The sequence below is a fragment of the Passer domesticus genome, chromosome 1 (assembly GCF_036417665.1).
Source record: "Passer domesticus isolate bPasDom1 chromosome 1, bPasDom1.hap1, whole genome shotgun sequence".
NCBI lineage: Eukaryota > Metazoa > Chordata > Aves > Passeriformes > Passeridae > Passer > Passer domesticus.
The window spans coordinates 988,999-1,007,817 of NC_087474.1; the positions used below are offsets into that span (position 1 = coordinate 988,999).

The 18,819-nt window shown below is 56.9% G+C and overlaps 2 protein-coding genes across 7 annotated transcripts in view; both read right to left on the reverse strand.

Moving 5' to 3' along the window:
- LOC135286691 (uncharacterized) overlaps window positions 1-4,816 on the reverse strand; it is a 34,445-nt gene extending 29,629 nt beyond the window's left edge. Inside the window, exons 1-7 of the mRNA XM_064399827.1 lie at window positions 4,586-4,816; window positions 3,355-3,756; window positions 3,145-3,271; window positions 2,647-2,760; window positions 1,952-2,065; window positions 1,734-1,856; window positions 906-1,630 (exon numbers count right to left, since the gene is read on the reverse strand). Of these exons, the coding sequence (XP_064255897.1) occupies window positions 906-1,630; window positions 1,734-1,856; window positions 1,952-2,065; window positions 2,647-2,760; window positions 3,145-3,271; window positions 3,355-3,756; window positions 4,586-4,609 (1,629 nt within the window). The 5' untranslated portion in view covers window positions 4,610-4,816. The remainder of the gene's footprint in view (window positions 1-905; window positions 1,631-1,733; window positions 1,857-1,951; window positions 2,066-2,646; window positions 2,761-3,144; window positions 3,272-3,354; window positions 3,757-4,585) is intronic.
- Window positions 4,817-7,026: 2,210 nt separating this feature from the next.
- On the reverse strand, window positions 7,027-16,850 carry LOC135296379 (zinc finger protein 2-like). 6 transcript variants are annotated; one of them, XM_064412889.1, is made up of 5 exons: window positions 16,485-16,850; window positions 12,891-13,470; window positions 12,238-12,343; window positions 10,663-10,764; window positions 7,027-10,192 (listed from the first exon to the last, which is right to left on the reverse strand). In XM_064412889.1, the coding sequence occupies exons 2-5, from the start codon at window positions 13,254-13,256 to the stop codon at window positions 9,798-9,800; spliced, it is 969 nt and encodes a 322-aa protein (XP_064268959.1). In that variant the 5' UTR covers window positions 13,257-13,470; window positions 16,485-16,850; the 3' UTR covers window positions 7,027-9,797. The 6 variants fall into 6 exon arrangements, with proteins under 6 accessions (XP_064268959.1, XP_064268742.1, XP_064268889.1 ...); XM_064412672.1 differs by having other exon boundaries at window positions 16,369-16,850; XM_064412819.1 differs by having other exon boundaries at window positions 16,315-16,850.
- Window positions 16,851-18,819: the final 1,969 nt, after the last annotated feature.

Below are 18,819 nucleotides of genomic sequence, written 5' to 3' on the forward strand. Positions count from 1 at the left end.
GACAGCACTGCTGAGCCCTGTGCTGTGTCCCCTGTGCTGTCCCCTCTTCCAGCCCCCAGCATCCAGGGCCCCTTGACTGCCACGTCCTGGTGGGTGCAGCCCCCAGGGAGGGGACAGTGGGGCAGTGGGAGCTGTGGCATTTGCAGCGTCACCCAGCTCTGGTGGTGGCCTCCCAGGAGGATGGTGACACTCAGCTTGGGGACCCTGGCGTGCCTGAGGAAGGGCCCTGGATTCTGTGGGGAAAGAATTGTGTGGAATAACTCCTATCCCCAAATCAGGGCTAGGAGGGACCTGGGCATGGGGCAAGGACAGGGGACAGGAAGGACCCAGGGGTGGGTCGGTGACAGGAGGGGGGGGTCTCCACACAGCCCCACCACAGCCGGTGACACAGGGACCTCCTGAGCCACCCTGGACCCACAACCCACTCCCACTACCCTGTGTCCCACCACGCCATTCCCACCCTGCTGCCGCTGCCTTCCCAGGGCGCGGCACCGCGGGGACGGGCCACAGAGCACGGGGGACCCGCGGCGGGGGTGCTGAAGGCTCTGCAGCCCAGCACGACTTTATTCCGTGTTTCGTCCATACAAAACTACACCCCAAGCACTGTACAGCGGGACGGCGCGGGTGGAAGGGGGGGGCAGTAAAAATAAGCAGCGGGGGCGAGGGGACAGAGCGGCAGGCGGGGGTGGCGCGGGGGGACACGGCGGGGGGCTGCCCCCCACCCCGTGCGGCGACATCGGGGAGCGCTGGGGGTGAAGCGTCCGTCCGTGGCGGGGGACCCGGGGGCTCGTCCCCCTCCTCGGGGCTCCCCGCCCGCCCCCCGCCCCGGCCGGGCACCTCGGTTCTGGGGGCCGGGGGCTGTCCCCGTGCCGGGGGGTGGCAGTCCGCGGCGGGGCGTCCCCCTAGTCCCCGGGGGGCAGGATCCCGGGCGGCGGCAGCGGCGGCGGCCCCGGCTCGGCTCCGTGCACCCGCTGGTGATCCTTGAGCGACTCCTTGTAGCGGAAGCTGCGGCCGCAGGCGGGGCACTGGTACGGGCGCTCCCCGGTGTGGATGCGCTGGTGCTTGAGCAGGTTCTGCTTGCGGATGAAGCTCTTGCCGCACTGGGCGCAGGCGAAGGGGCGCTCCCCGGTGTGCAGCCGCTGGTGGTTCTGCAGGTGCTCCTTGCGGCTGTAGCACTTGCCGCACTCGGAGCACTTGTAGGGCCGCTCGCCGCGGTGGATCATCTGGTGCCGCACCAGCCCCGAGTGGCAATTGAAGCTCTTGCCGCACTCGGCGCACGGGTAGGGCCGCTCGGCCGCGTGGCTGCGCTGGTGGATCCGCAGGCTCTTCTTGCCGCTGAAGCTCTTCCCGCACTCGGCGCAGCCGTGCGGCCGCTCCTCGGCGGGGCCCGGCGGCGCCGCGGGGACGGCCCCGGAATCGGCGCCCGGGCCCGGCTCGGGGCCCGCAGCTTTGGCCAGTCTGTGCTGCGCCGGCAGGGCCACCGCCGCCGGCACCGCCGCCTGTCCCTCGGCGGTCCCGAAGCCCGTGCCGGGGAAGAGCAGCTCCCCGGAGCTGCCCGGCAAACCCACCTCCTCCGGGGGCTCGGCGTGGGGGCACCGCTCCTCCGTCTTCACCAGCAGCCCCTCGCTGGCTGCAGGGGACAGAGAGACCCGTCAGTCCTACCGGGGATGTCCCCAAGCTCGTCCCGCGGGGGTGCTCCCCTCACCCCCAGCCCCACGGTGCGGATCGCTCACCAGGACCAGGGCCCGGGGGCAGCATCTCCCTCTCGGGCAGCTCCCAGGGCTCCCGGACACAGGGCTCTTCCTCCTGCTTGATCCACGACAAGAAGTCGTGCGCGGTGATCAGGGCGTCCGCGCCTGCAGGGAGGGACAGGGACGGGGATGGGGACAGGGACTCAGCCAGGCGGGGCCACACCCTGCTCCGGGAGGGAATGGCTCAGCGCCGGGCTCACCTGCACAGGGGTCCGGCGGCATGCCCCGCTCCTCCGGGAACTGCTGCTGCTCCCCCACGAACGCCACCTCCTGCTTGATCCGGGACAGGATGTCGGAGGTGGAGATCAGCGACTCTGTTCACAAGGAGAGACTTGGCCGGGGTCGGGATGGAGCCACGCGTGTGACGCACGGCCACCACAGCCGGCGTGTGTGACCCCTGCACTCCGGCCTCATCCCCATCCCACAGCAGTTATGGACATCCAACACCCCCAGGGAGCTGTGGGGACAGGTGGCTGTGGGACAGCCCTTGGTGATGGGTGACCCTGAGATGGCCCATGGGGACAGGTGACCTTGAGACAGCCTTTGGGACAGGCACAACCCCTGGGAACAGAGTGGCAGAGCCCATTGGGGACAGGTGACAATGGCACGGCTGATGGGGCTGGGTGACTGCGACACAGCCCATGGGCCCCGACACAACGTGGTGGCAGCAGGGGACACATGGATCTCCCAGTGATGGATATCCAAGATCTCCAGCACAACAGTCACGGATTTTCTGGGGTCACTCAGGGCAGCTCCCAGCACAGCTGCAGAACTGGGCCCAGTGGGGATGGGAGTGTTTGGGAGGGAGGAGGGCGTCCCTGGGGCGAGGAGGGTGGGGGAACGTGAGGTGGGGACAGTGGGGACAGTGGGGACAGGTCCTCCTGTGGTGCCTCACCCGCGCAGGTGTCCGGTGGCAGCTCCCTCTGCTCTAGCTCGCGTGGCTCAGGGACACAGGGCCCGTCCCCGCGCTCGCTGCGCGGCTGGGCCTCGCTTCTGGAGAGGGCCCCATCTGCCAGGGACACAGAGCGGCGTCACCCCGTGCCTGTCACCCCCTCCCTGTCAGCCAGGCTCGGGGCACACCAGGCTGCCAGGACCTGGTGTCCCTCCTGGTGGAGAAATCCCACAGCACCTCCATGCTGGAGGCAGCTTGGACACTCAGGTCCTGGGTTCTGGGGGACAAGGAACCTCTCCAGCCCCCTGGGCAGCACCGTGGCAGCACTGGCATGGCATGGTGTGTCACCCTGTCCCCACACACAGTATGAGCCACGGAGCATTCCCTCTGGAATGGTCCCAGGACACAGAGAGTGCCACCACTGACCACTGGCAGGGGACCCACTGAGGAGACACAGGCATCGCTCCATCCTGCCAGGAGAGGGGCAAAAGGGACATTTACCCAGGGACAGCAAAGCCTCGTAGTTCTCCTTCACCAGGTTGTTGTACAGCTCTTTCTGCCACTCCTCCAGGTTCTTCCACTCCTCCGCTGAGAAGTAGACGGCGATGTCAACAAATGTCACTGGCACCTGTGGGGACAAGACGCCCTGGCTCAGCAGTGCCCACTCCCCAGGCTCCCCCCGCTGTCCTGCAGCCCCTGGGGACACTCTACCTTGGGGACCTCGCCCCGGGGGCCGGGGGGCAGCCGCAGCACCCAGAAGTTCCTGTTCTTCAGCAGGTTCTCCACGTTCTCCAGGCGCCGCTGGAGCAGCCCGTACTCCTGGATGAGGGTGCCCAGCACGGCCCACTTGCTCTCCAGCTGGTTCCCAAATTCCATGGCCGTCTTCTCGCAGTCCAGCAGCTTCTTCTCGGCCGTGCCAGAGCGGCCCTCCAGGCTGAGCAGGCGGGTGGCCAGCAGGTCGATCTTCCTCTCCATGGCCTGCACCGTGGCCACCACGGTCCAGAGCGAGGCCTCCGCGGAGTGGAGCTGCGCCTCCCGCACGTGCGCCCGCTCCGGCAGCAGCGGCGGCTGCAGCGGCATCAGGTGAGGGGCCTCCATGTTCCACTCCTGCACCTGGGGAGGGCACGAGTGGCAGCAGGCCCACAGTCAACCCCCGCAGCCTCTGCTCCCCGTTTCCAGGGCTTTTGGCACCAGCAGCGCCAGAACTGCCAGGGATTCCTGTGGGCAATGCCCACCGGCCTGAGGGGACAGTGAGTGGCAGTCCAGGGTGCTCATGGGGTCAGGGTCCATCCCTCTCCTGCCAGAACCAGGCAGGTCACCATGGTGACACCCTCCCAACTTGTCACCCCACTCCCCAATCCCTTGGGAGCCATTCCTGCGTCTGCCCGGGCTGGAGCCCACCCGGGAGGAGGATGGGGCTGGGTGGGCAGGGAGCAAGCAGGGCAGGTGTGGACCAGAGCTGTCCAGGGACACCTTGGGGACATAAAGGGACGTGCCAGGACAGAGCTGCCTGGGGCATCCCTGGGCTGAAGCCTGCTCGGAGCATTCCAGGGCACCCTGGGGCATCCCAGGGCATCCCGGGGGCACGGGGCTATCCCGGGGCAGAGGTGTCTGAGGGCACGCTGGGCACACACGGGCATCCCGGGTCAGCGGGGCATCCCGGGAGCACCGGGGCCGTGGCGGGTCGCGTCCCTGGGGACATCCCGGGGCACCCCGGGGGCACGTGGACATGCCGGGTCAGCGGTGCCCGGCGCAAGCACGGACATCCCGAGGCAGGGGCGCTCAGCCCCGTCCCGGGGCACCGAGGCCACCGCGGGTCCGGTCCCCGGAGGCGGCGGGGGCCCCGCGGGCCGGGGGAGCCGGAGGGTCCCGGCCGGGCCGGGCAGCGGGGCGGCTCCGCCTGCGGCCGGTTCCCGGTGCCGGTGCCCCGGGCCGCGCTTACCTGGGCGGGCGCCCACTCGGCCATGGCCCCGCGGAGCTGGGCCGGGCCCCGGCGGCCGCGGCCGGGGCTGGGGCTGGGGCTGGGGCCGGGCGGCGGCGGCGGCGAGCGCGGAGCGGGGCCGGGGCGGGCGCGGGGCCGGGAGCGGGGCCGCTGTCGGTGCCTGCGCACGGGCCGGGCCCCGCCGCCCCGCCGAGCAGCCACGGGCAGCCGGGGAATCGCATCCGCCTCCTCCGGGCTGGGCGGCAGCGGGCGGGGAGCGGCGGCAGCGCGGAGCGCCGAGCACTGCCGCCTACCGGCACCGGGAGCGGCTCCGCCACCGGCGCGGCCCCGGTACCGCCAGCGGGGCCGGCACGGCACACACACACGGGGACTGGCACTGCCACAGTCCGCTGGCACCGGCAGTGGCTCCGCCACCACAGCGGGTACCGGCACCGGCAGCTCCACCGCTGCCACCGACACCGGCAGCGCTTGGGAATTGGTATCGGCTCTGCCACCGGCACCAGCCGCTGCAGGACATCAGCACCGGTGCTGACACGAGCGTGGGTGGCACCGGACGGGACCTGGGTGCAGGGAACACCGACTCGGGTGGCACCGAGGGCCAGGAGCCGTGCGGGAAGAGGACGCGGCCACCCGCAGCAGGACGCCCGTCCTGGGCGGAAAACCCTCGTGGGGGGACATGCTGGGTTTGGGAGCCACCCCGTGTGCTCACCCTGACCCTGGAACCTTTCGTTTTAACAGTGTGGGGCTGGGGCCAGGCCACAGGAAAGCGTTACGGTCTCACCTTCCTGGGATTATCCCGGGAAAAGCTCCCCAGTGCCTCCCTCCGTGTTCCAGGATCCGCACGGATGGGCCATGATGGAGCTCCCCTGGGCCGGACAGGGAGCAGCGGGATGACCCCGGGCCCCGAGGGAGCGCAGTGGTACAAGAAGGGTTAACGGGCTGAGCAGCATCACGGGAGCCCGAGCAGCCATTTCCCTCCGGGATGTCATCGCTCCCTGTCCCCTCGGGCACCGCGTGCCCCAGCTGGGACACCCCAAGCCCCAGGCCCTGCCCCGTGGCCCCAGGACTGAGCCATTTTCATGAAGATGTTTTCTCCAATATCCAATTAAAATATGAGTCCGTTTCCAATTTTCCTGTCCCTGTTCCCTGGAGCAGAGCCCGACCCCCCGGCTGTCCCCTCCTGTCAGGAGCTGTGCAGAGCCACAAGGTCCCCCCTGAGCCCCCTTTTCTCCAGGCTGAGCCCCTTCCCAGCTCCCTCAGCCTCTGAGGTTTCTTCATCTCAGCCATGAATTCACCTGCTGCCAGCACAGACATGGTTTACTCGGTTTATTCCCCAAATTTTCCAAATATCTTTTACCACACAGGTGATATTCCCCAGGGAATGTCAGTTCAGAGGCTTTGATCCCCAGGACAGCACCTGCTGGAGATCCCACTCCTTGTGGCAGTGGGGACTGGAAGCTGGGTGTGACACAGCAGCTCTGCCCCTCAGGAGTGAGGGGTGCTGGGGCATCCCACGGGATCCAGGGCTCAGGGAATGGAGCTGTATCCCAGTCCAGGACACATTCCCGACTCTGAGGAGCAGTGCAGGCTGTAAAACCACAGCCCAGCCTGGAGAGGGACTGGGGACAAGGGGTGGAGGGACAGGACACAGGGAATGGCTCCCACTGCCACAGGGCAGGGATGGATGGGAGATTGGGAAGGAATTGTTCCCTGGCAGGGTGGGGAGGGGCTGGGATGGAATTCCCAGAGCAGCTGTGGCTGCCCCTGGATCCCTGGCAGTGCCCAGGCCAGGCTGGACAGGGCTTGGATCACCCTGGGACAGTGGGAGGTGTCCCTGCCATGGCAGGGGTGGCACTGGATGATCTTTAACATCCCTTCCCATCCAAACCATTCTGGGATTCTATCAGGAATAAAAGCAAAGCCAACCCCAGAACTTCACTTATGAAGGAAACCATGAGAAGCCCATGCCAAATGTTTTTTGGGACATTATTGCTGTACCTGGGATGGGCAGGACGCTTTGGGGCCAAGTGTGTTTTCCCAGAGCTCCTGGAAGTGCAGCACAGCACCAGCTGGGTGTTCTCTGCTGCTCCTCAGGGGCTGCTGAGCCTGGAGACTTCATTCCAGCTGGAGTCTCTGACTGAGGACACCCTTCCAACTGGAGGCAACACATTTTTCCTCTTGGCACGCAACTGGAATATTCAAAAATGCTGAAAACCACCAGCACGTGGGGAGAAAACACAAAATCTGCATGTGCTGCCTCCTGTCTCCTCCACCCTTCTCCCTGCTGCATTTCCACTTCCCAGAGGAACATCACCAACACACTGTACACACATTTACAATATACCCATGGAGTTTTTCCCACAGAATTTCAGAAACCAAAGCAGCATCTCACCCCACAGGAAAACATGGGGTCAATATAAAAATAGAACCCAAAAACAGAGTTAGTTCTGCAGGTACAGTAATGGGAGAGCAGCTAAAGTGGGGAAATAATGCCTGGAATTGGTTGCTTCAAACATCAGCTTACAGTCCCATTCCCAATTGTTCATTTTTCATCCCTGGAAACTTCCACTGTTTCTCTGTGGTACTCTGGATGCTCTCCAGCATGTGTTGGTTTTTTTAATGCCCCTTTAGGTACAAACAATGCTCTCTGTCCTACTCCTGCTCCAAGGAGGAGCTGGATGGAGCAGGGTGAGAATGACAGGAATGATGCAGCTCCTGATCAATGATGGTTAGGGCAGCAGCAAATTGGATCAGAACTGGATTCTTGTCTTAGGTTGCAATGCAAGATGTAACCAAATGCATTCTACCACCACGTGTTAAAACCAGGTGGGGCAGTGTTCCTTATCTCTTCCAGGACCCCTTCTCCTTCCAGGGAGCATTTTCTGTTAATGAGCCATTCAGTGTCCCTGATAAAATTCCATCATCCCATTGGGAGATGCTCTGCCCAGGGGGAGGAGCCAAGCATTCCTACCTGGATATAATCTGACCCTGGAACACCACAGCAGCCTTTGCCCACGGCATTCCCAGAGGAAGACCAGACCCATCTACAGCACTGGAAGAGTTTTTCAGAGGAAAACTTCATCCTTCTGCAGGATCTCTGCTCCAACAGAAGCACACGTGTCACTGCAGGAGGGCTGAGCCACCACTTCACCAGAGTGCTGCCAGCACCCCGACCCACAGGGTGCCAGGCTGTATCCTGACTCTGGCAGTGCTTTTGTACCACTGCAATTTATTCTGATATTTTTTTTTTTTTAGCAGCTCTGACTCAGGATCTCCCGCTGGTCAGCTTTCAAACTGAAGTTTGAAAAGTGGGAAAACTGCCTTATCCCCAGAATCCAACCCACAGAGGATTTTTGACGGCTGACTGCAAAGCTCTTCCCTCGGCAGGCATGTGGCACGCAGGCGATGTGGAGATGGACTCTGAGAGCGAGTTTCTCCAGGAAGAAGGAGGGTTTCTTCAGGAAGCAGGTGAGTTTTTTCAGGAATTAGGTGGGTTTTTTCAGGAAGCAGGAGGGTTTCTCCAGGAAGAAGGCGAGCTTCTCCAGGAAGAAGGCGAGCTTCTCCAGGAAGAAGGCGAGTTTCTCCAGGAAGAAGGCGAGTTTCTCCAGGAAGAAGGCGAGTTTCTCCAGGAAGAAGGCGAGTTTCTCCAGGAAGAAGGCGAGTTTCTCCAGGAATCAGGTGAGCTTCTCCAGGAACTAGGTGAGTTTCTCCAGGAATCAGGTGAACTTCTCCAGGAACTAGGTGAGTTTCTCCAGGAACAAGGCGGGTTTCTCCAGGAATCAGGTGTGTTTTTCCAGGAACCAGGTGGGTTTTTCCAGGAACCAGGCGGGTTTTTCCAGGAACCAGGATGGTTTCTTCAGGAACCAGGCGGGTTTTTCCAGGAACCAGGATGGTTTCTCCAGGAAGCAGGCGGGTTTCTCCAGGAATCAGTCGGGTTTTTCCAGGAACCAGGCGGGTTTTTCCAGGAACCAGGCGGGTTTTTCCAGGAACCAGGCGAATTTCTCTAGGAAGTATGCGGGTTTCAGGTGGGTTTCTCCAGGAAGCAGGAGGAAATAGGTGGATTTTTCCAGGAATCAGGTCGGTTGCTTCAGTAAGCAGGTGGGTTTTTCCAGGAATCAGGTGGTTTTTTCAGGAAGCAGGCGAGTTTCTCTAGGAAGCAGGAGGGTTTCTTCAGGAACCAGGCAGGTTTCTCCAGGAATCAGGAGGGTTTCTTCAGGAAGCAGGCGAGTTTCTCTAAGAAGCAGGTGGGTTTCTCCAGGAATCAGTCGGGTTTTTCCAGGAACCAGGCGGGTTTTTCCAGGAACCAGGCGGGTTTTTCCAGGAACCAGGCGGGTTTTTCCAGGAACCAGGCGGGTTTTTCCAGGAACCAGGCGAATTTCTCTAGGAAGTATGCGGGTTTCAGGTGGGTTTCTCCAGGAAGCAGGAGGAAATAGGTGGATTTTTCCAGGAATCAGGTCGGTTGCTTCAGTAAGCAGGTGGGTTTTTCCAGGAATCAGGTGGTTTTTTCAGGAAGCAGGCGAGTTTCTCTAGGAAGCAGGAGGGTTTCTTCAGGAACCAGGCAGGTTTCTCCAGGAATCAGGAGGGTTTCTTCAGGAAGCAGGCGAGTTTCTCTAAGAAGCAGGTGGGTTTCTCCAGGAATCTGGTGGGTTTCTTCAGGTAGCAGGAGGGTTTTTCCAGGAACAAGGCGGGTTTTTCCAGGAACAAGGCGAATTTCTCTAGGAAGCATGCGGGTTTCAGGTGGGTTTCTCCAGGAAGCAGGAGGAAATAGGCGGATTTTTCCAGGAATCAGGTGGGTTGCTTCAGGAAGCAGGTGGGTTTCTCCAGGAATCAGGTGGTTTTTTCAGGAAGCAGGCGAGTTTCTCTACGAAGCAGGCAGGTTTCTCCAGGAAGCAGGAGAGCAGGAGGGTTTCTCTAGGAATCAGGCGAGTTTCTGCAGGAAGCAGGTGGGTTTCTCTAGGAATCAGGTAGGTTTCTCCAGGAACAAGGCAGGTTTCTTCAGGAATCAGGTGGGTTTTTCCAAGACTCAGGCGGGTTTCTCCAGGAACCAGGATGGTTTCTTCAGGAATCAGGCGTTTTTTTTCCAGGAAGCAGGCGGGTTTCTTCAGGAATTAGGAGGGTTTCTCCAGGAAGCAGGCGGGTTTTTCAAGGAATCAGGTGGGTTTCTTCAGGAACCAGGTGGGTTTTTCAAGAATCAGGTGGGTTTTTCCAAGAATCAGGTGGTTTTTTTCCAGGAATCAGGAGGGTTTTTCCATGAAGCATGCGAGTTTCTCCAGGAAGCAGGCAGGTTTCTGCCCAGCTGCCCGGCGTGGGCGCGCTGGTGCCGCAGCAGGTACGCGTGGCGGGCAAAGCTCTTGCCGCACTCGCTGCAGATGAACCACGGCACCGCTGTGTCCTCGGGCTGGCCCTGGTGGTACAGCAGGAACCGCCTGAACTCGTCCAGCTCCTGCCCTGCCAGGACTCTCCTACCGCTCCCGATTCTCACGGGATTTGCCGGATTTGGTGCCGGATTGTGGCGGCTCCCCGAGGTTTCTGCCAGGTCAGAGCAGTGGTTGTGCAGGGCTTGGGATGTTCCTGAGGATGATCCCTGGGTCATGGCACCACCATGGCCTAGAACAAGGAGATTCTAAACATTCCCTGTATCTGATGTGACAGAAAAACCTCAATAACAACAATTCCCAATTTGCTGCTTCTGGACAAAATCCCTAAGCTTTGGGTTAAAGAAACAAAAAACAAAAACAACAAAAAAAACCCCAAACAAAACAAAACAAAAAACCCAAAAAAAAACCAAAAAAAAAACAAAAAACCCCAAAAAACACAAAAAACACCCCAAAAAACAAAACAAAAAACCAACAAAACACAAAAAAAAACCCCAAAAACAAAACAAAAAAAAAACCAACAAAACACAAAAACACCCCCCAAAAAAACAAACAAAAAAAACCCAAAAAACCAAACCAAACCAAAACAAAAAAAAAACAACCCCCCAAAAAAAAACCCCACAGAGCTGAGGTGGAATCCCCCATCCCTCCAATCCTACCAATTTCAAGGTACTGCCAGTGAATTCCCACAACACCACACACCTGTGCTGAGGCTGGCAGGGATTTTCCTTTCCTCCAAATCCTGTGGTTCCTTGACCCATGCTGCTCCTCCTTCTGGCATATGGCTTTTGGGAACAGGCCAGTCTGAACAAGGAACAGAAAGAACATGGCAGTGGTGGTTATTAATGTTTTTCCAGCAAATCCCTGCATCATCCACTCTGTAAAGAGCATCTCTGTTATTCCAGGAAAAGATCTGATGGGGAGAGAGAAGCAGCAGCTGTCCCAGTGTCTAAAGGAGTGTCTGGGATGAACAGGATTTCTCCTCCAACTTTTATAAAATATTCCAGAAATTACACCCAGAAGGTTGAGGATTGAATGATGAAAAGTGGAAGGTCTTGGATTTGAGCCTTAACCCCAAATTCAGCTGCCTGGTGCTGGATTTTATGGTTCAGTCCTGTCTTTTTCCCAGTTAATGCCTCCTTGTGCAATGCTCCCAATTTCAGCAGCTTCTACTAGGAATCAATCCAAGGAATTACCTGAGTGCTGAGGAGCCAGGGAGGGCTCACAGGTTCAGATTTAAAATATCAATGATTTCAAGCAAACATATAGTTGGGCATTTAAAGCTAATTATAGACTTCTTAATTTTCTGGGCATCATTCACATTATTTCACTACTTCTGCATCAAAACAGTTCAATTCTCTTCAGTGAATCTCAAACCCAGACATACATCAGGGTTTGGGGATGAGCAAAACACAACTTCACTGTAATTAATGAGGGCACAGGATTAATGATCCCATGTGTTGTTGGAACCCTGGCTGCTGAGAATTCCAGACTTTCTGTGCTGCCAGGCACTGACCCCCAAGAGAACACTGCATTGACCTGAGGTCATGGAGAAGCTTCCAAAATGGAATGACAGAACTGGGATTGTGGGTGTGGAGTTTGAATAGAAGTGTGTGATATCACAGGGTGGGAAACTCAGAGTTTAAGGGTTTAGAACATTCTGATACATATAAAGATAAGATAGAAGTTTTAGGGTGAAAACTAATCCTTCTTCTTTGCCTTCTTCTTCAGGGGTTTGGGTAGTATTGTGTAATTAGACAAAAAAGTCCACATTACAAGACATGAGTGATTAGTTATTAGGTTAAAAGTAAAAATAATTTAGGTGTCATTTCTTAATTAGATAATTTTTCCTTAAAAGACCTTATAGAGATAAATACGGGGCCCTTTTAGAACTTGTTGGTGAAATACTGTAGAACTCACAACTTGTAAGACTGTAATATAAATAAGAAATAGTAAATATTAAGTCCAAACATGAAATATTGTCTCTGTGCATTTAATCCCAACCCTGACCAAGACAAAAAAAAAAATTAGCAGTGTGTCACTGCAGCTCCTGTATCCAAACCTTTTCCATTCCTTGTTACTTGTTTTTATTGGTAACTGCATTCCCTGGGATCTTAAACTGTCCTTCAGCCTTTTAAAGGAAAAATGTGGAGCTTCTTGTCTCTCACAAAGATTCACAAGCTCTTATAGATGAATTCCCTAAAAATCCAGGGATGAGAGGAGTGACAAGAGCCAGGCCAGACCCAGCGTGTGTCCCTTTGGAGAGGGAAAACTGACCTTTTCCCAGTGTGATCAAAGATCCAAACTTCTCCTTCAGCAATTGCTTATAAAATTCATTCTGCCAGTCCTGCAGACGCGGCCACTGAGGAAACATCGTAGGGACCTAAAAAGCAAAATTCTCCAGAGTCAGGGTAGCTGAGAATCCCTGAAAACCCTCTTATCCCAACAGTTTAAACACGCGGGCTCCTCCCAGCTGCTCCCAGCGATGTCTGTGCTATGTGTAAGCAGCATATTAATGAAGGATTTTACATAAGAACCTTCTACTGTTAATCCAGAATGAGAGAAAAGGCTTTAAAGCGATGTGACTCAGCCAGAACAATGATTTGCTCCAATAACTGGGTCAGAAATTAGTCATAAAAGCAGATATCTGTGGTCAGCATCCACACCCAGCCCCCTCAGGGAATGTGGTTCTTCCTTCAATGAAAAATAAAATAATTCAGTGTTTTAAGTAAACCCTGAGGCAGTGCCACGATCTGTCAGACTGCCTGGAAAAGCTCCTCCCTGGTAATGAAAGCTTATTATTAGGGAATAACAATATTATTATTATTAATTAAACCCTCTAAGGGATATTTTCCCAAGCTGCTTCCAAGGCTTTACACACAACTCTCCCTTTAATTCAATTTATTCCCACTATCCAGCCCCTCAATTACCCTACAGGGCTCGGAATTCCGGATCCGTTTTCGGGTTTTGCTGCTCATCACGTCCCCATCACCCCGGGGTGTCCCCACGAGCCAGGTGCCATCCAGGGCCAGGATGAATTTGCTGGGAACAGCTTCCTTCAGCAGGCGCCGTCTCTTGCGGATTTTCACAGGCTCCCTCTGGAAGGAGCTCTCCTCGAAGTGCTCCGAGCACAGGCACTGGTACTTGGAGGGGGTCTCCATGTCCCGGCCCATGTTTTGGATCCAGCGCCTCAGGAGGGCTTTGTTTTGGAGGGGGAAGCCGTAGAAGCTGACCGAGCTGTTCTTGTAGGCCCCGCTGGTGCCGTTGCGGCAGTTCAGGGCCGCGCAGTAACCCATCGCCGCGGGGGGAAACCCCAGAAACACACCAGGGACAACGTGTAGGGAGTTTAATCCACCTCAGTCCCAAACTGGCCTGCATTTCTCTGGAAATCCCATGGTTTTTGGCAAAGAGGAGGAGCTGAGGTGGCCGGGTGAAAGGCGGGACTGAACTTCCCACAGGAGCTCCCCAGGGAGAGGAGCCAGGTCTGTCCCAGCTGCTTCAAACCAACATCTGAGAAGGAAAAAAAGCTTTAAAATCAGCTCAATGCCCCCTGAATATGCAGATTTACATTGAATTAACCCCTGTGGTATGCACACAGAGTGAGCTTCGTTCATTTCCGTATCCACAAGGCATATCGAGCTCCAAAGGTGATCCGGCACACAGCACGGGGCTGCGAGACAAATAATTCCCAAAAAATGAAAGTTTGGGGTGTACCAATGTAGGAGTGTGCCTCCAAATGACAAAGTGGCAAAGCCAGCCTTTGTCCCTTAAAAAAGGAAAGAAGCTCCGAAGTTTCTCTCAACAATTAGGTGAAAAGCCACTTCACCAAAAACTCGAGGCCATCTAATTGAATAGAAGCCAAAAAGTCCCGCCTGGCCCATCAGGTAGGAAAAGAAGAGAACAAAAGAACTGAGCTGCTTTTGTGAGTTGTTTATACCAGGGGCAGACCTCTGTACCTGGCTCGGGTTTTTCTGTTTGTTATTTTGCCTTTTATTAAACCTTTTTGTTTCTAACACTGCAGCAGAAGCCATCCTGCTCATTATTTGCCCCCAAAGTAATAGCTGAGCTATCCTTGGGTGTGTTAGGTTCCCTTTTGAGGGTTTGTAAGACCTAGCCCGAGAAAAAGAAACCTAACATACCAAGGGCTCTCCTATCACATCAGAGGAGAGTCTCAGGGGTGACAGTCAGTGAGGAGATCTTTGGGCAGGAACACTGGAAAAGGGAATAAACCATCCAGGGATCCTGCTCCGAAGAGAGGGGATCCCAAGGTGTGAGGACACCCGGGGTTAAAAAGAAACAAGGATCAGAAGGTCAAAAAAAAAAGCTCACAGAGCCTGATTATTAAATTAAACACTCAAAACTGGTAATTTTGCCCTTATCTTCTGGTAATAAGAGAGATAAAAGAACAAAAGAAAAGAGGGAAGAGAGGGAAGAACACCACCAGTCCTGGCTCCAGCACTAATCCGGTCCCGAGGGCACATTCTCACAGGTAAATTTTCCCCGCCTTGGGATCAGGTTTCTCCTTTCACATGTAAACGGTTGAGGATGCACGGTCCCTTCTCCCAGAGCTTTCTGTGAAGGGGCTTTGGGGCTCTGGCCCCACTCTGTGCCCCTTTCCGACCCCGCTCCTGCGCTGCCCTTATCTCCATGGAGCAGGAGGTGCAGCCTCACCTCCGCGTTCCTCCTTTCTCCAACCACATCCTGCTCCACCGTGCTGCTTCTGGGAGCCTGGGGCACAACAGCTCCGTGGGCCCGGGTGTCCCCAGAACGGGGACACGTTGGGCTCAGTCCAGGAGCTGCTGCAGGGCTGGAGCCAGGCTGGGAGAGCTGGGAATGCTCCCCTGGAGAGGAGAAGCTCCAGGGAGAGCTCAGAGCCCCTGGCAGGGCCTGAAGGGGCTCCAGGAGAGCTGGGAACGGACTGGGGACAAGGATGGAGGGACAGGACACAGGGAATGGCTCCCACTGCCAGAGGGCAGCGATGGGAGATTGGGAATTGGGAATTCCTGGCTGGCATGGAATTCCCAGAGCAGCTGTGGCTGCCCCTGGATCCCTGGCAGTGCTCAAGGCCAGGCTGGAGCAGCCTGGGACAGTGGGAGGTGTCCCTGCCACGGCAGTCTGTGCCTCCCTCGCCGTCCCACAGCGGGGCAAAGCGGGTGGCGGCGCAGGGCGAGGCCGGACACGGCTCCGCGCCCCGGGAGCCCCGGCGGCCCCGCTCGCCGCCACGCTGCGCCGCCATCTTCCTCCCCCTCAGCCGCGCCGCGCCGCAGCAGCCAATCACAGGCGGCGCCGCGCAGCAGCAGCCAATCACAGGCGGCGCCGCGCAGCAGCAGCCAACCGGAACCCAGCCCTGACCATTTCCCTCACGCCATTGGCCCGCCCAGCCCCCGGCGCGCGGCGGCATACACGAGGAGAGGGCGGGAGGGACGCTCATCCCCATTGGCCAGCGCGAGGGGAAAGCAGGGCGCTGATTGGAGGAGATGGGAAAGGAGGCGGAGATTGGGACGGCGTCCGCTCGTTGTCATGGCAACGGCGGCGGGGCCGAAACCGCCGGAGCCTCCACCGAGCACCGGCCGCGGGTCGGGACCGGAGCCCCGGGACTCCTCACCGAGCACCGGCCGCGGGACGGGACCGGAGCCCCGGGACTCCTCACCGAGCACCGGCCGCGGGTCGGTACCGGAACCCCGGGACTCCTCACCGAGCACCGGCCGCGGGACAGGGAAGGAGTCCCAGGAATTCTCACCGAGCACCGGTGGGACGCGGGATTCGCCGTCTCGGAGCGCGATCCCGGGCCCACCGGGATCTTCCCAATGGAAAGATGCCTCGACACCTGGGATTTGGGGGGTGGCAGCCGCTCGGTTCCTCCTCTGCTTCAGCCCCGCCGCTCCCTTCCCCTCCCGCTGCACTTGACAATTTTAATTAAAACCCCTGACATTTCCAGCCAACGAATCAAACATCCGGACAAAACTCGAGCAGAAACACGCACGCTAAAAAGCTCCTTTAAGGAAGTTTCCTTTAAGTTAAAGGAGCTCTGACCCCAAACTGGCTCTTCCCTGACTCTGTTTCTCTATTTTTTTTCCCCACCGACAAAGTGACAGGTGACAAATCCAGACTCTTATCAGTAAAAGGAATAAATCGTGTCCTTCCAAGGCCACGACACAAACACCCTGAGCACGAGCAGAAGGTTTCGGAAGGAGGATTTTTAATGAGCAGTGCCGTGTCCTGCTCCAAGGGGAGGGGAGTTCCTCAGGTGTGGAGATGCCCGGGGTCCAAGGGGAACGACAAACAGAGGGTCCCGAAAGAGCTACGGAGTTTGATTAGTAAGCGATACACTTAAAATTTGCGTTGAGTTAGCACCTGATCTTCTGTTAGTAAATGAAAAAGGAAGGAGGAGAGGTCAGGGAACATCACCAGCCCTGGCTCCAGCGCCGATCCGGGTGTCCAGGTGTGCAGGGTCCCGAGGATGCTGTGGGGACACCTTCTTATGGGAAAATTCTCCCCGCCCCGGCATCAGGTTTCCCACTTGCCATGCAAATGAGGGAGTGCGCGCAATCCTGATGCTGGACCTTTCTGGAATTGGGTCGGGGGGCTTTGAGGGCTCGTGGTGCTCTCGGTGCTGCTCTGCAGATGTCCCTGCTCGCTGCCCCGCTGGCCTTGTCCCGGGTTTGTCGTGTCTGCCCGTCCCCAGGGGGGGTTGGAGGGGCGCTGGCCAACGTGCCGTGCCCTCCTCCCCAACCGCATCCTGTTCCATCCCGCTCCTTATCGGTGTTTGGGGCACTGCCTTAACTCCTTGGAGCCTTGGCTGCTGCAAGTGCAGGTCAGCAAACCGCTTGTGTCCCCTGAAGAGCGGGGTGGGAACTCGGGGGGATCCCGAGAACCGGGCAAAGGTCATTCCTTACCTCCTCCAACACCCCCCGAACCTCCTGGAGCTGGGGAAATGTTTCATGAAAAGCGATCCCCTTCCATCCCAGCCAGGTTGATTTGCAAGAGCATCCCGGGCGCTGAGGAGGGAAAATATCCGGAGCCAGGGGCCGGGAACTGCCCGAGCTTTCCATAACAAAGGCGCAGTGAGGGACACTCAGGGACACAGCGGGAGCCGATCATCCCACATTTTCTGTTTAGGCTGTGAGGTGAGAAAAGCCCGGAGAGGGGGTGGAATTCCTTTGTTTGGGGTCCCTGCATGGAGGCACAACCTTGAGGTGTTATCCTGTGGTTGTATCAAGGTTAAATTATTGCAAGGATCCAGGCGAGGTTCTGCAGTGGGAGATCTGGGATGGAGCCTGTGAGGAAACCTGTGAGTGTGGTGTGGGATCAAACAGGGACCCAGCTCAGGTAATCTCAGCTGTGACTCCACAGTGGCTCCTGGATGGGCAGGCAGGGAAATTTCCTAAATAGCCACACATCCAGCAAGTGGATCTTATCCATGCAGCCAGAATAATGGCCTGGACATTCACATTCCTGCTGGTTCTTGTCAACAATTAAAATTTTTTACACGGGAGCACAATATCCAGTATTAGCATGGCAGCATGCTGGTGTAGGACCCGGAGGGCAAAGAGTTAAAACCCCTGGAGCAAATCCGCCCGTGCCAAACAGCTCAGGTTAATTTATGGCTCCTGGGTGAGAAGCACGAAACTGCCAACTTTAACCCCAAAAGAATTCCAGAGGCTACAGCCACTGCCTCCACTCAGCATCTGCACTCGGATTTAAAATTCAAGTACCACAGTGGCAAATTCCTGCCGTGGCAGGAATGGGAATTTTTGGAGTTGCAGTTGAGTTGGCTCCAGTAAGAGCTGTGGGTCCCAACACCGTGTGGGCAGTGCCCTGGGGTGCACCATCCCGGGCACCAAGGAGTTAAAAGCGCTGCTGTGTCCCAAACCTGGGTAACAAGGGACAAACTGGAATAAAGTGTGGCTGCAGAGGGGGACCCTCCGAAATTTTCAGCCCAAATTTTGGGCTTGTCTTCCTTCTTTTCTTCCTTAGCTCTTCCTGCAGTTGCTCAGTTTTCACTGACAGCAATAATTCAGCTCTTTTCCTCCTTTTCATTTCCTCTCTGAGGTCTTATTTCTCTCTGACATGCTTTTTCCTACCTAAATTCTCAAATAATTCTCTTTCCCTGCATTCTGCTGAAGCAAGTGGAGTCCCAAGCTGGTCATTTTTCAGGCCCAGGTTTATCACTTTGGATTCTGTAGAAGGCCAGGAGATAAAGGGCTGTGTCTCAGCTGTGGAGCCAGCCAAGGACTGTTGTGTGAGGCACTGTATCCCACAGTGTAAGGGGAGTACACAGAGCAAGGACAGCTCTTTTTGGGGACAAACACCCTTATTCTGCCTCCTGGAGATAAGCACAGCATGCATGGCACAGGGCATGGAGTGTCCAACAAAGGCTGATCAATCAGGAGGGATCAAAACCACCAGAGCCCCTCATCAATTTCTAAGAGGATCCAGAGGCGAGGACTGTGTCTGCTGACTTATTTGCATCAAAAGTGAAAAAAGTAGCCCCAGGGTGTGGAAAATGTGGCTGTAAAAGGGTGATCCAGGGCTCACAGAGTACCTGTGGGATCCTGAGCACAGCTGGATTGATGCTGGAGCCAGGACTGATGTCCTCCCTTTTGTCTCTCTGATCTCCTTCTCTCTTCCCTCTTTTCTTTTTCATTTTTATTTCTCTTCCTACCAGAAGATAAGGGAAAAAATACCAATTCCCATGCTGAGAGTGGAATTTGCTGTTAGAACTTCTTGTGAGCTTTTCTGGACCCTTCTGACACCTGTCATTCCTTTTTGACCATGGGCATCTACAAACCTTGGGAGCTTCTCTCCTCCCGGGAGTGTGCACACAGAGCTGGAGGAGCAGAGCTGCCCTACCTCCAC

Excerpts from the sequence above, each read along its gene's own strand:
- LOC135296379 (XM_064412889.1), bottom strand. The coding sequence starts at position 13,256 with ATGGGTTACTGCGCGGCCCTGAACTGCCGCAACGGCACCAGCGGGGCC. Across the intron at positions 12,344-12,890 it reads GGAATTCCGAGCCCTGTAGG|GTCCCTACGATGTTTCCTCA; the intron begins GTAATTGAGGGG and ends TTTGCTTTTTAG. Across the intron at positions 10,193-10,662 it reads CCCTGCCAGCCTCAGCACAG|GCCATGGTGGTGCCATGACC; the intron begins GTGTGTGGTGTT and ends TCCTTGTTCTAG.